This window comes from Hyperoodon ampullatus (assembly GCF_949752795.1).
Source record: "Hyperoodon ampullatus genome assembly, chromosome: 10".
NCBI classification, from domain to species: domain Eukaryota; kingdom Metazoa; phylum Chordata; class Mammalia; order Artiodactyla; family Ziphiidae; genus Hyperoodon; species Hyperoodon ampullatus.
In genome coordinates, this window is record NC_136923.1 from 31,868,523 (window position 1) to 31,888,401 (window position 19,879).

At 43.7% G+C, this 19,879-nt stretch overlaps 1 protein-coding gene across 1 annotated transcript in view; it reads right to left on the bottom strand.

Annotated features, from left to right (window-relative positions):
* ABHD6 (abhydrolase domain containing 6, acylglycerol lipase) overlaps window positions 1–19,879 on the bottom strand; it is a gene marked incomplete at its 3' end in the record, with an annotated part of 50,628 nt that overhangs the window by 13,145 nt on the left and 17,604 nt on the right. Inside the window, exons 2-5 of the mRNA XM_079713759.1 lie at window positions 12,821–12,973; window positions 3,332–3,488; window positions 1,625–1,738; window positions 191–323 (exon numbers count right to left, since the gene is read on the bottom strand). Coding sequence (XP_079569885.1) covers window positions 191–323; window positions 1,625–1,738; window positions 3,332–3,488; window positions 12,821–12,939 — 523 coding nt within the window. The 5' untranslated portion in view covers window positions 12,940–12,973. The remainder of the gene's footprint in view (window positions 1–190; window positions 324–1,624; window positions 1,739–3,331; window positions 3,489–12,820; window positions 12,974–19,879) is intronic.

The following is a 19,879-nucleotide window of genomic DNA, read 5'->3' on the forward strand; positions in this document are numbered from 1 at the left end:
CCACGGAGCGGCTGAGCCTGCGCGTCCGGAGCCTGTGCTCTGCAACGGGAGAGGCCACAACAGTGAGAGGCCCGCATACCGCAAAAAAAAAAAAAAACAGTCAGAGCAGACACTGCCATTTATGTCTTCAGAGATTCAGACCCCCCTGTGCTCAAGTCACTCATATGGTTATTTCAGCCTCATAACTTACCAGCAGGGCACACAAGAGACAGGCTGCAGACATCTGATGGGTAGTAAGCAGCATACACCCCAGCCACGTGGCCGCCCATGGAGGTGCCTATCAGGTGGAAGGGTTTTTTGTTCAGCTTGAGGCATTCTACAAACTAAGAAGGGAAACGAGAAAGAGGCTTGGTTATACAGCTGTGGACAACGACAATGATGATTACAGAGTAGAAAACCTCTGTACTTCCTATGGGGACAAGTGAAAAGGACTGCTGATGAAAGGGAATCTGGAATCTACTGGATCTATTATCCAGATGAGCCCTGTTACATGCATGTACTTCTCTTTACCTGACACAGGTTACTGAAAGGTCATTTGTAAGTATAAAATCAACAAGGATTCCCCTAATTCATCAGTCAGCAAACTTTTAAAATAAAGGTTCCGAGAGTAAATATTTTCTTGGGAAAATTTTTGTGGGCCACATGACCTCTGTTGCAACTATTCACCTCTCCTGTCGTAGCACAAAAGCAGCTAAAGACAACATGTTAATGAGAGAGTGTGGTTCAGTCCCAATAAAACTTACCTTACAAAACTCGGTAGTAGGCCAAACAGAGCCCATGGGCCACAGTTTGCTGACCGCTGCCCTAATTTAAGGCCTTTCCATCCATCCAACCATCCATTCAGATAACGATCCACCCATCCATCTATTCAACCATCCAACCATTCATCCAACCATCCATCCAACTTTCCATCTATCCAACCATTCAACCAACTAGCCACCCATCTGCCCATTCACCTAAAACATATTTATTGGATGTCCATTATGTACAAGGAGCTATGGTCAGCTGCTGAGGATACAGCAAAGAGTCAAAGAAACAAGGTTCCTGACCTCAACAGAATACACAGTTCACTGGGGGGAGAGGGGTAGGCATTGAATAAATATCCTCCACTGGGAAAAATATGTCATTTGAAGCTCATGAACCACTAAAGTTTGAAATAGCTCATGAGCCCCATGACCTTGAAAGCCCTGTCAGAGGGGGCTGAAGATAGATACTAAATTAGAACAAAATGCAAAGAGCACCCTCCCCATCCTCTACAAGTAGGCAGACATGCTGTTACTGTCATCATGTAGCTGGTAAGCAGAAAAATAGACTCTAAAAAAATAAATGGTCTTGAGGAATTCTAAACTCCCTTTCTGAAGAGCTGAGAAAATGCCCAGATGGCATTTCCTTAGAAACAACTGCAATAGGCTTAGAGGAGAACAGTCTGCAATAAGCCCTGGTCCTCCACAGCTGACCAAGGATACCACTGGGCTGCTGCCATTTTGTTTGCAATTACTTGCAGACAGAATGCATTGGAGAATGGTTGAGTCAGAATGGAACTCCCTTGCCTGCTCTTCAGACTTGGGCATGCAGTAGTGGGCAGGACCCACCTGGGCAACTTTTGGTGGAGCCTCCTGCTTACCTGGTGTATCCTCTTGACTTGCCCATCTATGGACAGATCATCCAGGGAGGAGCGGGTGGTGCCCTCATGTCCTGGCATGTCCACGCAGACCAAGTGCAGGTTCTTTGGAAGGAACTGAATACACAGGCACACAGTGTCAGTATGTGCAGTGTAGAACATGTCTGCCCATTTTTCTGGGGAGGCTACCCCTACTTACCAAGTGACCTGGACAGCCACTCCCGGGGAGGTTATGAACCTGGACCACCCAGTATCTTACCCTAGTAACATCTGATGTGAATAAACATTGCCAGTAGCCTTATAGGGAGCAGAAACCCCCAAAATCTAATACAGAAATGGAAGGGGACTTGGGGGAATGACTGGAAAATGGGGACAAAGGTCAGGGTAGCAGGCCTGCGTCCTTTGCTCTTTCTTGACACCAGCTGGCAGGTACTACATCCTTCTCCGCTCCCTCACCCCTTCCACACTTAACTCTAGTCACGCAGCCACTGACTTGGGACTATAAGGGGTAGTTCTGCTCTCCCAGAGTCCTGTCCAGCTCCAGAGCCCACAGGAGCAATGCTTCTCCTAAGAACCATGTCTGATCACCCTAATTCTGGTTTCAACGTTTTTTTTCCTGCATTAGGTCTAATTCCTAGGGTATTTTTATCCTAAACACCTTCTTCCATTTAAATATGTGCCACATTTAACCAGGAATCTGAGAAACATCAGTTATCAATAAACAAATATCCAGTTATATGAAAGATGGAGACAGCAAGTGAGAGGTTCATTAAGGCATGAGGATGACTGTCCTCGTGAAATTTGGAAATAAGAACATAAGGAAGGAGAGGATGTATGAGCCTTTTCCTCCTGGTGTGACGCATACTTGGGGTCATTCAGGTATGGTCCTGCTTGAGGTGGGAGCCTGGGGTGCTTCCCTCCCAAGACCTCTCCCAGCCCCCATCTTTACCCGCTGTTCACTCTTACCAGTAAAGCAAGTTGCCACACCCAAGTAAACCAGGACAGAAAGGGAGTGATTTGGAAAACTACCCCAGAAAGCTGCCAGATCAAGACTGTTTCTCTAAAGGGCTAAGGAAAAGCAGAAACAGAAGGAAGACGGAAGGAGATGGGGAGGGGAGAAGGAGAAACAGAAAAGGGAGGAGGAGGGGAAGGAAGAGGAGAATCTTGGAGTATAAAAAAACAAATGAGGGCTTCCCTGGTGGCGCAGTGGTTGAGAGTTCGCCTGCCGATGCAGGGGACACGGGTTCGTGCCCCGGTCCGGGAGGATCCCACATGCCGCGGAGCGGCTGGGCCCGTGAGCCACGGCCGCTGAGCCTGCGTGTCCGGAGCCTGTGCTCCGCAACGGGAGAGGCCACAACAGTGAGAGGCCCGCGTAACGCAAAAAAAAAAAAAAAAAAAAAGAGTTTTTAAAAGCTGGATCTTGATCGTCATGACAGGCCTGAGATGAAGCTGAGTGTCAGAAATCTTCCCTAAGAAATACTCATACGGTGAAATGATTTTTAAGGCACAGATTTTACAAATAACATTCAATTCAGTAAAGTTTGTCTGATAAAAGGATCTGAATAATATACTGCATTAATTTTAGGATGATCTGAGCCACAGTTCTGGGTTCCCCTTGCTTTCTACCCCTGCTGATGACATCGTGTCCAAGTGGAAACCTCTTTTTGACTGAGTGACACCCTCTGAAGAGAGAAGGCTCTAGGACTGCACCTTGACCACGCTGAGCCACATGTCCTTATGGGCAGAGAATCCGTGGAGCATGAGGATGGAAGGCTTGTTCCCAGGCCTCCCGCGGAAAGAGTAACAGAACTGATAGTCTTCGTGGCGCACATAGCGCACCTGCATGCCCAGTGCCCTCCGCCAGTACCTGGGGACAGAAAATACAGGCAAGTCAAAGTCATTGAGCTCCAGAGCAGCAGCTTCGGGAGGGGGACTCTGTATAGTCTCACTTGAAGTAAGACCAACACTTTTCCCAGCCCTCGTCCTCCATGCATGTCTCTGGAGCCCCCAGAGCTTCACCCTCAAGGAGCACTAAGCCAAACCATTCTAGAAAGCACCTTACATGAATATTCTGTAAGTAACACATATATATGTTACTAAGCAGTCTATTAGAAAGGGAAAAGGGGGTGTTTTCTTAAGAAGCATGACACATAATAACCCTTTGTTAACATGAATTTCTAGTAGTTTTGAATCGCAGTGCAAAGAAGGAGCAGACAATGGGACCTCACTGGGTGTCTGACTTGAGCCCTTTCTCTGCCTTGCTTGTTTGAGCTTCAGCAGAATTGGAAATGGCTGGTGGTAAGGCTGGGGAGGACTCCAGAGATGCCAAGACAAAGGTGGTTTCCCCTCGAAGACAGCTGGCTTGCAGTTCCTGGTGGGCCATGTTCATTGACACCTGAAATCTGGGACGAGCAGCTGTGGACGTACAGGCGTGAGTGACTCTGGGTACAGGGCAGTTGCCCTGGAGTCCTAGAAGACCTCACTGCAGAGATACTTTGATTGGAAGGAAATGCATCAGAAGACTTAAAGGTAAAGTGTGTTCCCTCTTGTCACCTACAACTTGCTACTCATGGAGATGAAGAAGCGGACTCATCAAGGCTGCAGTTGCTGGTGGTGGTGTCATTCCACATCCACAAATCTCTGGATGGGAAGAAAGGACAACAGGGGGCTGTCTGACGGATGCCTGGATTCCTTATTGTCTCAGGACTCAACATACCTCACAGCTGTCCAGTGTGGGCGATTCCAGTGACTGCTGTGAAAAACACTACTTTGCCTATTTGTAATTCTATTTGAGCAAGCTGGAAGTTTAATTAGCCTTTCAACCAACCAAATTTCAGGAGATGGGTTGGGAAGTATCCCCGCAGGTTACGCCCCACCAGGGAAAGGTCCAGTCTAATCTTCCTGGGGTAGCTTTTGGAACTTTTTCATTCCTTGGAACTGCTGCTCTTGCTGCCAGCAGCCTCCTCCGGTCCACAGCTTACAGCTCCTCCTTGGAGAATTTCCTCTTTTTCTTTGGGACACTCTTGTTTCCTGACTCTTCATCAGGGTCACTAACTGGTTTCTCTTTGGGGAAAGATTTCTTCCTCTTGGGAAGATTTCCACTGACGGCTGTCTCTTCAGGATCACTACTAACTAGCTCCTCCTTGGAAAAAGATTTCTTTTTCTTGGGTTTGGAGAAAGAGACCGACGAATCTTCCGTGCCATTCTCCTGAGAAGCCTCCTGGGGCTTTCACTTTCTTCTTTTTGGGTCTTGCACTTGTCTCCTTGCGTTCCCCCTGAGCACTGATGCTGTTTTCTGAAGATGCAAGGGGAACTGCAGCCAGCTGTTCTCTTCCTTCTTTAAGCGTTTCTTCTCCTGTTTCTCCAGCTTCCTAGTAATCTCAGCAGCGGCTTCCCCTGCCTGAACCATTGCCTCCTTCATGACATCCAGATTCTTTCATGGAATCTCTCCAGTCTCATAGAAGGACAGCTGCTCCTTGACTTGTTCTTGACGCTTCTCCACAAATACACTTGAGGGTACCTCAGAGAAGCAATCAATTTATGAGGATATACTGCATCTGTTGGCCAGGTATTGGGAGATGCAGCCTTTGTTCTTAGCAGCTGCCTGGCCAATGAACGTGGAGTGGAAAATCAGACCATATTTTGGGGTGTTATCCCTTGTCTTCAGGGCTCTGGAAACTTGGTCCCTTTGCTGGGCCCAGGGAATCACTCAGACACAAGGACTGGCCATCAGAGTCTTAACCATATTTAAGTGTTACTGTGGTTTCAAAGAAGCTATTCATTCTCAAGTACTGGATTTTGATTGATTTGACTGCTTAAAAAAAAAAACTGTTTGGATTTTAATTGTGATGCAGAATTTATGGTAACAAACATTTGGTTTTGTACAGACATAATTTCCACTATGATGGATAAGCTTGATAAAGGTCATATGCCCTCCCCTGCCTTCCACTCCAGATATATTTTTCCTAGAGACTCTGACAGTGAGAACTTGTTTCATAAGAATTATCTCATCAGCCCTCTGATTTTATTCCTTACAACATATGGCAGCTGGTTGAAAGCTCAGCTTCTGTTGGTTACATAAGACTTGGCAGTGCTGGAGTTTGGCCTGAAACTGATTTCAATATGAAATTACCGTCTAAACAAATTGAACTCTCTGCATGAAGAATCTCTCCAAGATGAAAGATAATTAATTCAATCAGAGATTCACTTTGTGGTATACTTTGCACCAGAGGTAGCCAAGTCGTACAATAGCAAATAGCCTAAATGGACCAACTTTAACCCTTTGTGTAAAATAAAGGGAGAGGGAGATGAGGATATATATTCATATTTACTCATACCTGCATACAAAATGCATGGGAGCATATACAAGGTACTATTAAAATGAGTATCTGGAGCGGAGGTGGGAAATACTGTGAGAAGTAGGTAGAGAGGGAACAGCGGTGGGAGGCAGACTTACCATGCTTTTTTTAGTACTTTTTCAGTGAATATATTGCCTATTCAAAACGTTAAAGATACAATAAAACTGGCTAGCTTAACAGCTCTTCTTATGACAAAACATACATATTTCATGATTCAAATATGATACAGTAACATGAATTTGTTCACACATTCATATCCCAGCTCATTCATTTACTGGCTATATGATCGTGAAACTCAATTTCCTCATCTATAATATGGGAAAATGTTGCATTCTACTGAGGATATGGTTAAGATTAAAAGAGATAATCCATTACAAAGTCTGGTTCAGTGCCCAACACACGGGAAATAATCAATAAATGGTAGTTTTATTATTATATAAAAGATTCTGTCCTTCAAATATATCATTTGCCAAAATTCCAGAAAAATTGTGGAAAATTTTGTGACAAATATGATAGCCATATAAGTGGAATCACACAATATTTGTTCTTTGGTGTCTGGCTTATTTCACTTAGCAAAATGTTTTCAAGGTTCATCCATGTTGTACCCTACATCAGAATTTTATTCCTTTTTAAGGTTGAATAATATCCCATTGTATGTATATACCACATTTTGTTTATCATTTATCTGTTGATGGATATTTGGATTGTTTCCATTTTTTTGGCAATTGTGCATAATGCTGCTATGTACATTGGTATATAAGTATCTGTTTGAGTCCTTGCTTTCAATTCTTTGGGGTATAGAAGTACAATTGTTGGATCACATAGTAATTCTGTGTTTAACTTTTTAAGGAACCACTAAACTTTTCCACAGTAGTTATACCACTTTACATTTCTACCAGCAAAGCACAAGGGTTCCAGTTTCTCTACATCCTCACCAACACTTGCTATTTTCCATTTTTTTAATAATAGCCATCCTAATGTGTGTGTAGTATATCACTGTGGTTTTCATTTGCATTTCCCTAAGGATAAGGATGTTGAATATACATTTCTTTTTATTGAGATATAATTTACATACCAAAAAATTCACCCTTTTAAATGGTACAACTGAGGTGTTTTTAGTCTATTCACAAAGTTGTGCAACCATCACCACTAATCCTGGAACATTTTTGTCAAAAAGAAACCTGACTGCAGAAATAGAGACAGATGTAGAGAACAAACATATGGACACCAAGCAGGGAAAGGGGGGTGGGGTGGGATGAATTAGGAGATTGGGATTGACATATATACACTAATATGTATAAAATAGATAACTAATGAGAACCTGCTGTAGAGCATAGGGTACTCCACTTCACTTCGCTGTATACAGTAGAAACTAACACAACATTGTAAAACAACTATATCCCCAAAAGAGCAAATCCTTCTCGCCATTAGGGTGATAGTTGTAAACTAAGTTCCCACTTTTCTGTTCTCTGGTCATTGAATAAAGCTTGCACTGCTTCAATCTCAAAAAAAAAAAAAAAAAAAAAAAAGAAGCCCAACTGAACTATATACTTACAAATAGTTAAAAAGGTAAATTTTATATTGTGTATATTTTACCACAATTAAAAAAGAAAAAGAAAGAAATCCATACCCATGAGCACTCACTCACCATTCTCCTCTGCAGCTCCTGGCAACCACTAGTTTACTTCAAGTCTCTATGGATTTGCCTATTCTAGACATTTCCCATGAATGGGTTCATTCAATATGTGGCCTTTTGTGTCTGGCGTATTTCACTTAGCGTGTTTTCAAGTTCATCCATTATAGAATATATCAGTATTTCATTCCTTTTTAAGGCTAAATAATATTCCATCATATGGGTATGCCATATTTGTTTATCCATTCATCTGTTGATGGACATTTGGGTTGTTTCTACTTCTGAGCTATTAGGAATAGTGCCACTATGAACATACATATACAAGTTTTCCTATGGACATATGTTTTCTGTTCTCTTGGGTGTTCTCATTTCATGTAGGAGTAGAATTCCTGGGTCATATAGTAGCTTTAAAAAAAAAAAACCTTTTGAGGAACTGCCAGACTGTATTCCAAAGTGGTTACATCATTTCACATTCTCCACTAGCAGTATATGAGGGATCCAATTTCTCTACATCCTTCATTGTTATTTTTTAGAGAAACTTTCAATGTAAGTATAAATAATACAGAAAAGTACACATATTATAAGTGTACAGCCTGATGAATCTGCACAAAGTGAATGAACCCATTATCTGCCACCCAGACCAAGGTCTAGACTACGACCAGCATCCCAGATATCCACCTCATGCCTCTCCCCATTAATACCTCCTAAAGGTAACCACTACCTCATTTTCAAACAGGAGAGTTCTGCATGTTTTAGAATTTTATCATACAGTAAGCTCTTATTTGTATCTGACTCCTTCCACTCAATATTATGTTTGTAAGGATCATTCATGTTGTAAAATGTAGCATTACTTCTTTCCATTTTCATAGCTATATAGTACTCCATTGTGTGAATAATGGTGTGACTATACCTCAATTTATTTATCTATTACAGTATTAATGGACATTGGGTGTTTCCAGTTTGGAGGTATTATAAATGGAGCTGCTATGGAACATTTTTGTATATATCTTTTGATCAATACATATACACACTTCTTTTGGGTGAAATTAGTGGGTCATTTTGTCAAACAGTTTTCCAAAGTGGATGAACCAGTTTACACTTCAGTCAACAATACACCAGATTCTAGTTGTTGCAAATCTATAGTGGGTTAATAGTATCCCGCTAGAATTCATGTCCACCTGGAAACCGTGAATATGACCTTATTTGGAAATAGGGTCTTTGCAGATGTAGTCAAGTTAAGCTGAGGTCATAGTGGATTAGGGTTGGCTTCAAATCCAACGCGACTGGTGTCCTTATAAGAGGGAAATTAGGACACAGAAACACACAGAAGGAAGAACACCATGTGAAGACAGAGGCAGAGACAGGAGTAACAAAACTACAAGTCAAGGAATGCCAAGGGTTGCTGGCAAACAGTAGAAGCTAGGGAGGGGGAAATGGAACAGATCCTCCCTCAGCGTCCAGAAGGAACCAACCTTGCCAGCACTTTGATTTAGTATTTCTAGCCTCCCGGACTGTGAGAGAATAAATTTCTGTTGTTGTTAAGTCACCCAGTTTGTGGCAATTTGTTACAGCAGCCCTAGGGAACTAATACAACATCCTTGCCAATACTTGGAATTGTCAGTCAGCCCATTTCATTTTAGCCATTCTGAAGGGTGTGAAATGGTATCTCACTGTGGTTTTAATTTGAATATCCCTTAGGGCCAACAAAATTGAGCATCATTTCACATGTTTCTTGGCCATTATCTCCCCATCTTTAGGTCAAGTGTATATAATACAACATAACCATAAAAGTCTTCTGGACTTCCTACGTACATAATCATGCCATCAGAAACAACATCAGTTTTATTTCTTCTTTTCCAATTATCCTCTTCTCTCTCTTATATGTATGATTTCTTATACTGATCGCACAACTGAGTTTCTTTGGGAAAACGAAAATCTTTAAAAATCTCAGTCTTTTTCATTCGGTGAACAGTTTTGACAGTTTACAAAACGAAAGCCACAGCAGCCCCTGATGTCACCCACAGTGGCCACGGCATCTCCAGTGTGGCTGTCTGTGGACTCTCACAGCCACATGTTTGCCATCTCCTGCTGGAGCTATCACAGTCCCCATCTCTGTGGAACTGTGCTAGCCATGCTCCAGGGACACTTAGACCCAGAGAGAGTTCTCTGAAGGCTGGCTGTGACCCACCGGGGACACTGTGCCCTGAGGAACTCAGAAGACCCAGAGGGAAGTCCAGGCGAGAGCACCCCGAGATGCCTTCCTCAAACCCATATGCTCACTCGGCAGCATGGCTTGGGGTATCAGGGATGCCCAGCTACCTCTACTGCCTGCTGTTCCTGTTCACATCGCAATCCTGAAAAGTAACTTGGCTAAGCCAGGTCTGCAGGGTGAACCTATGGGTGGTCGTTACGGGCAGCTGAGTAAATGAAGGCCTTTGGAGGAGTAGCTGTGGTTAAGGGACATAAGTGACTCACAGCAAAGCTGCTCATCCTATGACAACCACTGTGAAAGTGTCACTTGCAGTGAGGTGATTTTTTTTTTTTTTTTTTTTGCGGTACGCGGGCCTCTCACTGCTGTGGCCTCTCCCGTTGTGGAGCACAGGCTCTGGACGCACAGGCTCCGCGGCATGTGGGATCTTCCCGGACCGGGGCACGAACCTGTGTTCCCTGCATCGGCAGGCAGACTCTCAACCACTGAGCCACCAGGGAAGCCCTGCAGTGAGGTGCTTTGAAGGAAACAGGCTGTGCGTTTCAGTGGGGTGGGGGAAGCCGCTCACAGGAATTCCGGCGACTCTGCAATGGCATTACGGGTTCTATTACTATAATGACAGCCCCTCTGCCACAGCGCTACCTGGCATAATCCGAAAGGATTTCTAGGATTTTCATCCTCCTCAGCCAACTGGGTTTCTTCTTGGCCTGTGTGGCTGAGTTCACAAAATAAAGAGATTTGTGTTCATCCTCCAGCTACAGCTCTGAGTGAAGTAACGGGCATGGGCAGGCTTTAAGGTCACCTGCATCTGCGCTGTCAAATAATAAAGGACTGAATGTTCTCTGTGGGGCCTCACTGGGTTTTGGTGGTATTACTTGTTCATAAAAGTGAATTATTTTCTATGAGGCATTATTCATAATAGCAAAAAGTGGAAACAACACAAACGTCCATTTGGATAAATAAAATGTGGTATAACCATACAATGGACCATTATTCAGCCATCACAATGAACAAAGTACAGATACACGCTGCAGCATGGGTAAGCCTTGAAAAGCGCAAGAAGCCAGACCCAAAAAAAACACAAATCGTACAATCTCATTTATATGAAATGTCCACAACAGGCAAATCCAAAGAGACAGAAGGTAGATTACTAGTTACCAGGGGATGAAGAGAGGAGAAAACTGGGAGTACCTGCTAACAAGTATGGGGGCTCTTTGAGGGGAGATGGAAATGTTCTCAATTAGACAGTGGTAATTCACAGTACGGTGTATATATTAAAGCCAATTAAATGTACACTTTAAAATGATGAAGTTTAAATTATATGAATTTTAACTCAAAAAAGTCAATTATTTGCTATGAAGTTAATTTTCTCTTGAAAGATCAAGCATGAAAATTATTCTAACATTCTGACTCTGAAAGCCTTCTCCGCGATGGCCCAAGGAATTGGGTGTTGGGGGACTCTGCAGCAGAGGCTGGTTTCCGCATGTGGTGGATAGAATAATCACCCCTCTGCATGCAGCCATATACATGGTTATGGGTCACATCGCTGAACTGCATTCTCTGCTTCACTTCAAGAAAAATGAAATTTGCATGTGGAGGTCCACGGTGCCTCTGCAGGGTGGAGAGGGGCACACCACTCTGGCCTCTCCATGTCACGGGCCACATGGGAGCCTTGGCCCCAAAGCACTCCTACTGCCAGTGCTTCAAGGGCAATGGCATTTAAGCAGCCAGAGTCTTAGCTTCATCAATGTGGAGGTGGGTCCTGGGTGACCCTATGAAGGGGTCATCACCTCCCCACAAGAGTGAGTGAAACATGAAAGCTCCCTTCTGTTCAATTAGCTTCTTTTCAAGGATCAGAGGCTGGCTGGCAGGCGGAAAATTCCACAGTCTAATGAAACAAAAGGGAGCCAGAAGGGAGGGCAGATAAAGGGCACAAGCACAGCCTCCCTGCATTCTTCTCTCGGGGCACAGAAGGCAGTCCGAAGTTCCCGAAGTGTGATTAAATCTCAGTGTGCTTCGCTATGGCACAGAGAGGAACCAGGTCTATTTCAGTATTTCCTTCATCGTGGGATGAACCATGGGAGTGTGAGAGGTGATTTTATTTGGTAAATGGACTGTGGCATGAAAAGTCCCTGACGCACATCATGAGAAAGCTTCTCTCTTTTCAACTGTTAACCTTCTGATTCCATCAAGGAGAAAGGCTCTATACCTTTCACACCTCTCAGACTTTTTAACACAGAGAAAGGAGAGAGTCTTTGGTAGGCAATGGTATCCAGGCTAGAATTTATGAACATAGTTGAATGGCATTGTGCTTATTTTTACTTTCTTATATTAATTTAATATTTTTGGTATGTATGGCAAGCTTTCCACTTAAGGTTGTGATATGTCACTCTTAAATTGATTGAAGGTTTTCTTAAAAAGTCACTCTAAAGAAAATACAAAAGAAAAGTAGAGGTGGTATGCAGATAGAGCAAGGAGCATAAAGGTGACTCAAGAATGACAGAAGTTTTGGAAACTTCTTTTCCATCACTTTACTAATGAACACTTTTTTTTTTCTTTTTTTTGGCATCCCTGGGTGGGCGTGACCAATGATTGCTTTTAAAAACATCTAAAACCATTCTGTCCTATCCATGCCATCTCCACGATCCTACTCTTTTTAACTCATTTTTCAGTGCATTTCACTGTACCTGTCAAGACATCACTGGATCAGAATCCAACGACCAAGAAAAACCAAAGGAATTCCCATGAATCAGTGATGTTGGGAGACAGGGTGGTCTCCTGAGCAAAGACACCATCAGAAACCTGTAAGAATTTACCTGGGGAGAAGCTACCACTACTTCAGAAACACTCCCAACATTCAAGAAAGGATGTCTTTCAACTTTTCTGTAAGTTTGAAATACTTCATGATAAATGTTGAACAGCCACAACCAAAAAGGACAAGCAGAGAAGATGGCATGGTCATGATACTCCTGAAAACTTGAACTATAAAATGAACTTACCAGTAATAGATTCTTATCAGTGCCGAAGGCCACAGGAGAAATGAGGCTACAAACGCCAGGATCGGGATGGCCAGCGTCCCGCCCGCGATCACAAACATGTTAACCACGTCAAGATCCATCCTGCTCTTTAGGGCTGGCTGACACCTGCAGGGGCTGAAGAGAGAAACAGTATTGAAACTCCATCTCAGGGACTTCCCTGATGGCGCAGTGGTTAAGAATCTGCCTGCCAATGCAGGGGACACGGGTTCAATCCCTGGTCCAGGAAGATCCCACATGCACTGGAGCAACTAAGCCCGTGAGCCACAACTACTGAAGCCCGCGCGCCTAGAGCCCGTGCTCCACAACAAGAGAAGCCACCGCAAAGAGAAGCCACCACAATGAGAAGCCCGCGCACCGCAACGAAGAGTAGCCCCTGCTCGCCACAGCTAAATAAAGCCTGAGTGCAGCAACAAAGACCCAATGCGGCCAAAAATAAATAAAAATTTTTTTTAATTTAAAAAAAAAAAAAGAGAAAGAAAGTTCGTCTCAGGAGACAAGGTGAAGAAGCAAAGCAGAACAGAGAAGTGAATGACACAGAATGAGAGCAAGGATCAGGAGGCAAGTGCTTTAAAAAAATCTAAATAGGCCGGACAACTAAATGTAATGAGGAATCCTTAAGATGATCCTGGAGTTTTTTTTAAGCTATAAAGGAAACTGTGGGGACAACTAGGGAAATGTGAGTAAGGACTGGTTATTAGATAACATTATTGTATCAGTGAGTGTGGTGATGAAATTGTGGTTATGTTTATATGTAAGAGAACGTCCTTGTTCCTAGAGTCTGCTGATTAAGGGATAAAGAATAGTGACATCTGCTACTCACTTTTAAAAGCTGAGGAGAGAAAAAATGTATATGTGCGTGTGTGTGTGTGAGCGTGTGTGCATCTGTGTGTGCATTGTGTGCATGCATGTGTGCATGCGTGTGTGCATCTTGGTTTGCCCGCGTGTGTGTGCATGCGTGCGTTGTGTGTGTAGGGGAGGGAGAAATAAATAAGTGTGGTGAAATGTACTGGTAACCTCTAACTTTCCTACTAGGTTTGCAATTTTTAAAAATGAAAAGTCAGGGAGGACAGAAGACCTGGAAGGGAGGAAGGGAAGAGAGGAAGGAAAAAATACACATGTACACATGGATGCTTATCTATATACAGACTATCACTGGAAGGTGTACAAGAAACCAGCAACAGTGGTTGCATCTGAGGTGGGGAATCAGATGGGTGTCAGGGATAGAGGGAGACTTGCTTTTCATGGTCTACCCTTTAAAATCTTTGGTTATGTATCATGTACAGGCATAGACTTCAAATATAAGAAATATACAGTAAAAAGTTAGGAGGGAACACATTAGAACAGCAGAGTTTTCAGTATACTTTCTGATGTCCTTCCATAGACTTGGTGGACACATCTGAAGGCTAGGATGGGAGCTCCAAGAGGGGAGGGACTGTATCCCCAGCATTCAGACTAGGGCCTGACCCATTTCTAGGCACTCTGGAAATCACCACTGAATTAGAGGTCCCCACCCAGTCCTGTCTCATGAACTCACTCACAACATGGTTTTTTTTTTTTTCATGGAATAAAAAATATTTCAAGTCCTGTCATCCTCCCCAGTAGAGAAAACAACTCCTGCAAGGATCTGTAAGTCAGGTATGGCCCTTTGTCATCTGAGGACTTGGCCACTTGTGCTAAGTGTGTATCTCACTAACATAAAAAAGAGGCTTCTTCATGAAAAAGCAAACATCTAGCAAATCATGGTCTTCCTTATATTTCCTGTGAAATGGAAGGCTTTGTCCCATACACCTCCATCAACTGATGTGTGTTTCAATTTTATAATGATTTCATGATGGCACAGTATGACCAATGAGCATGGGGGTCAGCCAACTTTTTCTGTAAAGGGCAGATGATAAATATTTCAGCATCGCGGGTTTTAAGGTCTCTGTCGCAACTCTTCAAGCTGCCCTTGTAGTGGGACAGCAGCCATACAACATGTAATGAATGGGTTTGACTGTGTGCCAATAAAATTTTATTGTAAAAAACAGACTTCAGGTTGTAATTTGCTAACCCTTGATAGAGCACACCAACTCCATCAAACAGGCAAGGTGAGTGTTTTATTCCCTATATTTATAGGCTGAGGCAACTAAGGCACAGAGAGGTTAAGTAACTTGCCCAAGGTCACTCAGCTGGTAGTCATGATTATAAAACAAGTTTCTGACTTGGACCCACTCTCTTTGCTCCTAACTCCACTTGGTCTCATTTTTTTCAAATGGCCTTTTCTCAATCTTTGTAACCTCTCTGCTGTTAAATACCCACATTTGTCACCCCTGATTTCTCCATGAACATGTGACATCTCCATTTAGATGTTTGGTCTCTTGTGAGAGGTTTGGTGAAACAAGCTCCTTGGTCTAGAGGGGGAAACAGATACATCTGTAGGTGGGTTAGATGGTTCCTTTCAGTTTCACACACATTCTATCCGGGGACAGTACTGAGTCTACGGTAATGAAAGCTGCCGCCTTCTCAGGGGCAGAAGCACTGTCTGTGTCTCTGATTCAACTGTCCTCTCAGTTTCTCAGTCACTGTAAACACTTTTTCCAGCACACTTGTATCACTGGCCTCTTTCTCCTCCTAGAACCAGAGCTCCTAGAGGGTAGGAATAATCATACATGTTCTTTCTCAGTGCCTAGAATAAGAACAGGACACAAATAAGGTGCAAATAAATTAATGAAAATCAAAGTTACAAAATGGGTTCAATCCTATTTGTTTTAGGGACAACCATTCCCAATGATGCTGTAAGAGACCTGACTTTTCTCTCTTTCAATAATTACAAAACTCCCCAGAGGAGTCACCTATTTAATGCTGGGTACAATTTACGATGCTACAAAGGCCCCACTGTCAAGGGGTAAGCAAATAAATCACAGAGTGAAGGGAATTTTACGAATCTATTTGAATAGTGGGTCACAAGAGTTGGTGAAGATGGGAACTGTCGGATTCAAGAGGACTTTTCCACATCACATAAAGGCCTTAAAAACTGCTGAGGGTCACCGTGAATTCTGATTCCTGAGCTGCAGGAAGTTAACTGCATGCTGTTCTTTTAGACTAGGAATTAGAACATTTTATGCCCAAAGCCATATATGTCACAGACTCTGACACTGGAGATGGGAGCCCCAACACGAAGTCATGATCATCAAAAAGAAACCTCATGGCTTCATCAATGCCTGCTAGGGATGTCACAGGCAGTTTGGGGGAAGGCTTTATCTGGCTCCATCCTCCATTTAATGGCAGAATAAAGTCCTTAATAAGGAGCTTTTGCAGAGCATCATCAATTTAGCAAGGTTTGGACTTGTTACAAAGATGTTACAAAGAATCCTGCACACTTTCCCTGATGACATCAAATACAGACAGGCCCCGAGTGAAGACACTAATGTTTTCTGAGTTTTCTATAAAGAGCTGACCATTATTCCTACCTCTGCAACATCCTTCGTTTTACAAAGGACTTGTCCCAGCCTTTGAAAAGGCAGCTGCCCTACCCTGCTGGGGGTTGTTTATAGGATGTTCTATGTACCCAAGGCGGAAGCTGGACGCAGAAAAACTGAAGCCTTGTGAACCGAGAATCACCAATGACTGAACATCAACTAAGGGGTAGAGCGTGGAGTTTCCCAAACAGCTGATGTTTGCAAGACGACTTCAGGGGGCAGAACACTCAGGGCTACAGAGCATCAGGTCACACTCACATTCACACCGAGAAAGGCATCTCTTTGCAGTTCTTTTCCCGCCCTGCTTAGGTCAAAGAGAAACTCTCAGTGTGGTTATTAAATAGCTCTCTAACCCTTGAGCCTCCCGCAAGCAACAGTATCTAGCTACTTAATAACGTTGTGCTGATTTTTATGGATATTTTCAGTTTATGGTAGTGATGTACATTAATCTAAGTTAAAAGAAGGAAATGAGTTAAAGAAAAATGCTAATAGGTGATACACGGATCTGGTGAACATCATGGTGGTGACAGATGAATGGCTGCCACTGGGCCAGATGTGTGTGATGGACGGGCACGCGGCTGGGGGTGGGGCGCTCCGCTGGCTCTTCCACGCACCGGCTGAGACCTTGGTTTCCTCATCTGTTAATGAGAACATTCGTCCAAAACATCTCATCTGCCTTTTCCTACTCTGGTGACTTAAAACATTTCTGAAATTATGCCAGACAACTGAAGAGTAGGATCTGGCTCGTTCCCCACGAGAATCTCGTTCCCTGTTATATTTTTCCCAAAACCTAAAACAGTATCTGGGAAATATCTGGTGCGTGGTAATGTTGGATAATGTTTTGGTGTTTGATAATGGCTGAATAGACTGAAAAAGAAAAATGAACTTGTTTTACGTATCTGTTGTGTCACGTGAGACACCCCAGTGTTAATGACAGTGATTTCAGCGGCTTTGCAGCACAGTCTGACACGAGGGGACATCAGGAAGGAGAGCTGGCCCTTATGGTACCAGGGAGGGTAACACACTCTCACCCCGAGACCGGAGGCTGCCACGTGGCCTTCCCCTGTTAACATCCAAGCTGTGCATTCAGGGCCTTTATCTCTGAACGCAGGGACAAAAATTAATCAGTAGATCCAGATAAACATTGGACTCATGTTCCCAAGTTTAGTCGGGGGTTAGAGGTCAGGCATAACATGCCACAATTGTCTTTTAATGTTCTCACTGACTTTTAAAACCCGTCATCTTGAGTTCTGATACTTTAATCTTAAGGTATAAAGCAAAATTCCAAGAATAAATAGAATGTAAAACACTTTTATAGAATCTTGCCTTCCCCTGGACATCTACTCATATGCCATCAATTTTGACAAACTAAAGTCCTGGTCTCTTCAAAATAATGATTATTTTAATAACTATAGCAACAACAATAATGACCACGGCCACTACCACCATAGCCAAAGATAGAAGAGCGACAGCCTCCATGTACTGGATGACTGCTGTATGCCAGGCCCCGTGTAGATGGTTCACATACATCCTCTCATTTTATCCTGCACAACACTGGGAGTAAGAAGCATTTCTCCCATTTTAAAGATGGAGAAACTGAAGCTTACAGAAGTTAACAAATGCCCCCAAGGTCACCTGACTGGTACATGGCATGAGCTGCATTTCAGTCCAATCCTGTAGGTGTGCTTGGTTCATGCTACCTTTGCCTTCTCTCAGCACTTGCTAAGCAGATATTTATTGTGCATCAGTTACACAAAAGGCACAGAGTTCAGTGTTCCCAGTTCAGTGTTCCCATAGACATTCTTTGCACTTGTCCAGACCTATTTTATAGGATGTAACATGCTAACTTTACAAGTTAACAACTTGTTACCTTATTGTTGCTGGTGTCTTTGAAAAACTAACCAGTGCTGGGACTTCCCTGGCGGTCCAGTGGTAAAGAATCTGTCTTACAATGCAGGCAACTAAGCCCTGCGTGCCTCAGCTAGAGAGCCTGCTAGAGCCCACGTGCTCTGGAACCCCCGCGCCACAGCTAAAGAAGAGAAAACCCGCACGCCACAACTAGAGAGAAACACGCACACCACAACGAAGAGCCCATGTGCCGCTACTAAGAATCAACACACCCCAAAAAACCCAAAAAACAACAAACAACAACAACAAAAAACTAACCAGTGTTGCTCATAATTTTTTTTTTAACTCTGCAATATGAAAATTCTTTCCACAGTGTTGTCCACCTGGAAAAAGCACTAAGTTCTTGAAATCTGAGTATAAAGTCCCAGCTGTTAAACATTGTTGCATCTACCCAACACTGATTTCTGAAACTAGGTTCTTTTTTCAAAATAATTTTTTAAAATTAATTAATTAATTTTATTTATTTAGTTTTGGCTGCGTTGGGTCTTCCTTGCTGCGTGCGTGCTTTCTCTAGTTGTGGTGAGCGGGGGCTACTCTTCATTGCAATGCATGGGCTTCTCTTGTTGCGGAGCATGGGCTCTAGGCACGTGGGCATCCGTAGTTGTGGCTCGCAGGCTCTAGAGCGCAGGCTCAGTAGTTGTGGCACACAGTCTTAGTTGCTCCGCGGCATGTGCAATCTTCCTGGACCAGGGCTCAAATCCATGTCCCCTGCACTGGCAGGCAGATTCTTAACCACTGTGCCACCAGGGAAGCCCTGAAACTAGGTTCTTGTAAAGATAAACTGAGTCCTCAAAACTATCACTAGGGCTTCCCTGGTGGCACAGTGGTTGAGAGTCCGCCTGCCGTTGCAGGGGACATGGGTTCACGCCCCGGTCTGGGAGGATCCCACATGCTGCGGAGCGGCTGGGCCCGTGAGCCATGGCCGCTGAGCCTGCGCGTCCGGAGCCTGTGCTCCACAACGGGAGAGGCCACAACAGTGAGAGGCCTGCGAACCACAAAAAAAACCCCAAAAAACAAAAAAAAAATCACTAATGACCAACAGCTAAAAAAGATACTAAGATTCTCTTGTATGGAAGCCCCAGGATTGATGAGATAGAGTAATTTGAGAAATGAGCAGCTCTAATGCCTTGTCACAGTAATCTTCTCCATCACGAAGGAAAATCGCACAGAAAGTTCCAAGGAAGTAGTTAAGCCTGCCCAGTCATCACTGAAAGTGTGGCACGACCCTAGGATTGCTGCCATAAGGTGCTCACCTCTGCCCTCCTGGCCTTGTCTTCCACTCACTCTGGCTGAGCCCATTCCTCCTTTGTACTTTGCAGCTCAGACACCCCTGTTGTTCAAACAAGCCATGGCTCTGAGCATGCATAGCCTGGTTCCTAAGATTCTCTGCTCCCGCTCTCCCCTGGATATTCCCATGATGCTCTCCTCACTTTCCCCCTTGAACAGTCCCATGATGTGATCTTCATTGTCTTCCTTGAAGAGCTCACCATATCTACACCCTCTGCCACTCCCTCCTACAGGAAATGCAAAAATCAACATACCTGGCCAGGACCTTCTTCCAGACTTTTCCAAAAGCCTGCTTGACTACCTCCATGACCCAAAAGTCCTGTCCTACAAGGTCTCAGGTACATCTCTCCCCTTGCTCCTGACTTGT